A 3753-nucleotide genomic window follows, 5' to 3' on the forward strand; every position below is an offset into this window, starting at 1 on the left:
AAAAACGTGTTAGGTATACGTTGTACGTTTGTTAGACGAAGTGTGCAACATACTCATTAGTCATTGGTAGCTTCCTCTTAAGAATGGTTTTTATTTAGACAAAATATTAATATTTAATTTGGTTTTTAAAAAAACGTGGGCCTCGAAAAATGTTTAAAAAAATGTTTGGATTGGAGTTTTTGACAAATAAAAAATGCCCTGGACATTATGTAGGTAATATTATAAGGACCAATTTAAATGATGTGTAAAACTCACACATTTATTGTTTAAATATTATTTTGGTTCAATGCTGCAATGTCTTTTTGTTTACATTACTACCTACTTGAATGTTTGATGATAGGTTAACTCACTTTAATATAAAAACTAGCAGCACACTATTGAAACTATCGAACGAAAATGTACTATACGTTGTACGTTTCTAAGACGCAGTCTGCAACAAATTCCTATTATGAACAGTTTTTGTATTGCCGAAATGATAATTATTAATATTTAAGTTTGGTTTTTAAAAATATGCAGAACTAGAAAAATTTTTCAAAAAACAAAAAACCTTTGAATTCGTGTTTTTGACGAATAAAAAATACCCGTAAACTTTATGTAAGTTATTATGTGGACCAATTTAATGCCCTATCTCTTTAGTTTTTTCTTTGTTAATTCAAACATTTATTGTTTAAATATATGATGCTGGTTCAATGATGCAATGTGTTTTTTGTGGTAGGTAAGTTCATTAATTTCAATAATATGATCTCATTTATAAATACGTTTTAAAATTGTGTCGTTTGATGACAGTGTTAACTAAAACGGTGTTTACAAATTGGTAATTTTATTTCAATTTTTAACCCAGGGCAATTTTTAAAGCTTGAAATTCGACAATAATTGTCAGACAATAATATTCAACGAAACTGTAAAGAATTACTATTTCAAATAGATACGTCAATTCGGGACCACGTTAACTGAGACAAGTTTGTACCTACCTATAGCCTGTACAAGTAATATTAGTTCAACCCAGTGGCACAACTAGGGCTAAATTTTTTTTTTGGGGGGGGGCTGTGGCCTCCACCTGATTTTACATAAAAAGTAACCCATGGGGGCAATGCCTCCACCCCCCCACCGCCATATATATTCACATAAGAATATAAAAAGTGATAAAAAAAATATATTTATTTACTCAAATTTAATTTTTCACAATAATCGTATTGTAATGATATGCTCACTATCATAATAACAAATAAACTAAAATCTTACAGAAGAATAAATAACGGCCAGACTGTCGTTCGTAGAAATCGGGCATCCTTAACAAAACTATTGTCACCGACAAAAAGGTCTTTGCCGCCGAAGAGAAATCTAGTTCGGGGAAGTACAAAAACCACCTACCACTCTTTGATAGACATATCCATGTCGTCTCTTAAATCAGTGCATGAGCACCAGCCACCGAGTAAGAACCTCTCAAAATATCAACATCGATTTCCACGAGCGACAACTGGACTTCATATGTTAAGTCAAAATCAGTGCTTTTTTATTTCGATTTGTATATTTGAAGTATTACCTTGTGTCACCTAAAATCTAAAAAAGCTCTACAACAAAAAAATAGTTATTAAATTTTATTAAAATGTTGTCAAAATTCGAACTTTAAATACTTATAAAAAAAATTGCGCCTATGTATTTTTAATATTTTTCAAATGTCATTATAACAATATAGTAGGCGCCTTGTATTAAATTTTCAAGCTTTTTACCCAACAAATAAAGTTTTGTTGACATTCATATAAAAAAAGTCTAATAAAATTGGAAACTGAAAATATTCCTATACAGTTCAAAATAAATCAAAATATTTTGAAAATTTTGTCGTGTATAGAAAATGCGAATATAAACAACCAGTGAAAATTTCATGAATGTTCATTTGTTTTAGAGTAACGAAGTTTGGAGTTTGTCCAAAACCGATTTTGCTGTTGTAAAATTTGACGTCTTGCTGTCATCTGAATTTTGACTTTTGAGAATTGAATGAACATTGATCCAGCGATAACACTCTATTTTGGCGGTACATAATGTTGATAACAATATAAATTTAACATAGAGTAACATCATATTCTAAGATACTGTCATAATAAAATACAGAATTCTGTGGTTAGTGGTTACCAAAGATAATAATCTAATTAACAATAGTAGTCACGGTTTAAAATATCTTAAACCGTGATGGTAGTTGTACGAAATTTTAGATAGCAATATTTTATTTTTGAACATTTTATCGTGCATATAAAATGATAAAAAAAAAACCGTTGTAGAAATATGATTATTGTGTTACTTACACAAACAACCAAAATAAATAAATAAATCATTGAATAATTTATAAATTTATAACTCCGCGCAAAATCTAAAATATATAATGTATAATATTGTAAATTATTTACGATTTTGCTGATAAACTACAATATAATAAACTTTACATCTTCCTTCTTTCTAAATAATCAAATTAAATTATAAAGAAAACATTTTAATCAAACATTCAAAGAAAAATAAACAATTCAAGTTTTGTTACAAATTATACATAAATATATTAATATAATTATATTACTATCAGCAATAAGACTATATATTAATTAATAAAATTTGGTGGTCTATCAACAACTACTCCACCATAAATGTACACACCACTTCTCGAAAATCTCTCCATTGTCCAAGTATTGGTTTTGGGGTTGTAAATTTCTACAGTATCACTATAGATAAATTCATCAAAACTTCCGCCTATCACATACAATAAACCATCTAATGCCACTACTCCTATATAAAAATGAAATTTAAATTCAATAAATGTTTACAAAGGTTGTCCTAAAAAGATAATTGTTACCGGGGCGAAATCGGCATATTTCCATATCAGCTACAGAAGACCAAACTCCATCACTCGGTCTATAAACCTCAACACTTTTAAGATTCTCTCCATCACAGCCACCAATAGCATACATAAGACCATCCAAGACTCCTACACCAACACCTTGACGGGTTGTAGACATCTCTGCAACTGGTGTCCATGTGTTAAGTGTGGGATCATAATATTCAACAGATTTCAATGTTCCACCATTGCCAGCACCCCCAACCTATACAATTAAATAAAATAAAACGTATTTTAAACAGGGCTTAAAACCGTTATCAATAAAGTTGGTTAGGTTAGGTTAGGTTAAACTTTTGAAAACCGGTAACCGGTTATCGCTTAATTTTTTTATTTGATAACCGATAACTGTATTTTATATTTCAAACACTATGATAAACGTTAAGGCGGGTTTCCACTATACACGTTTGCCGTGTACACGAAAAATGTTCAGCTATGTCCAACAACACGGCATCGTGGTTAATCGTGTGGTAACTTAATTAGATATGTGAGTTCAGTAAATTTACCCTGTAAAATTAACGGGTAAAAGTAAATTTACGTACATTTTACCGAGTTTTTTTACCATTGGAAAAAATTGAGTGACCCCTTATTTTAAATGTTTTTAGAAGCGGAATAAGTTTTATTTATGTAGCCAGAATACGACTATAAATTTCAGATACTGTATTTTAGTTTAGGTATAATCTATCTATACATTAATTTAATAGTAAACACTGAGTGTTCTGTGTTCTGTCGTTACTCGTTCTGAGTGACTGTGCAGGTAGAGACTTAGGTACTTACGTTAATACTTACTGCCTAGTAGTACTCTTAAGCCGGGTTCACACTACACCGTGTCGTGTAAAATAATCACGGTTACCACAGTTACCAAACGATACCGC

General features: G+C 30.4%; 1 protein-coding gene across 1 annotated transcript in view; it reads right to left on the bottom strand.

Moving 5' to 3' along the window:
* Window positions 1-2468: 2468 nt before the first annotated feature.
* LOC100569884 (kelch-like protein 2) overlaps window positions 2469-3753 on the bottom strand; it is a 3147-nt gene continuing 1862 nt past the window's right edge. The window contains exons 3-4 of the mRNA XM_008188229.3: window positions 2840-3086; window positions 2469-2772 (exon numbers count right to left, since the gene is read on the bottom strand). Of these exons, the coding sequence (XP_008186451.1) occupies window positions 2588-2772; window positions 2840-3086 (432 nt within the window). The 3' untranslated portion in view covers window positions 2469-2587. The remainder of the gene's footprint in view (window positions 2773-2839; window positions 3087-3753) is intronic.

The sequence above is a fragment of the Acyrthosiphon pisum genome, chromosome A1 (assembly GCF_005508785.2).
Source record: "Acyrthosiphon pisum isolate AL4f chromosome A1, pea_aphid_22Mar2018_4r6ur, whole genome shotgun sequence".
NCBI classification, from domain to species: domain Eukaryota; kingdom Metazoa; phylum Arthropoda; class Insecta; order Hemiptera; family Aphididae; genus Acyrthosiphon; species Acyrthosiphon pisum.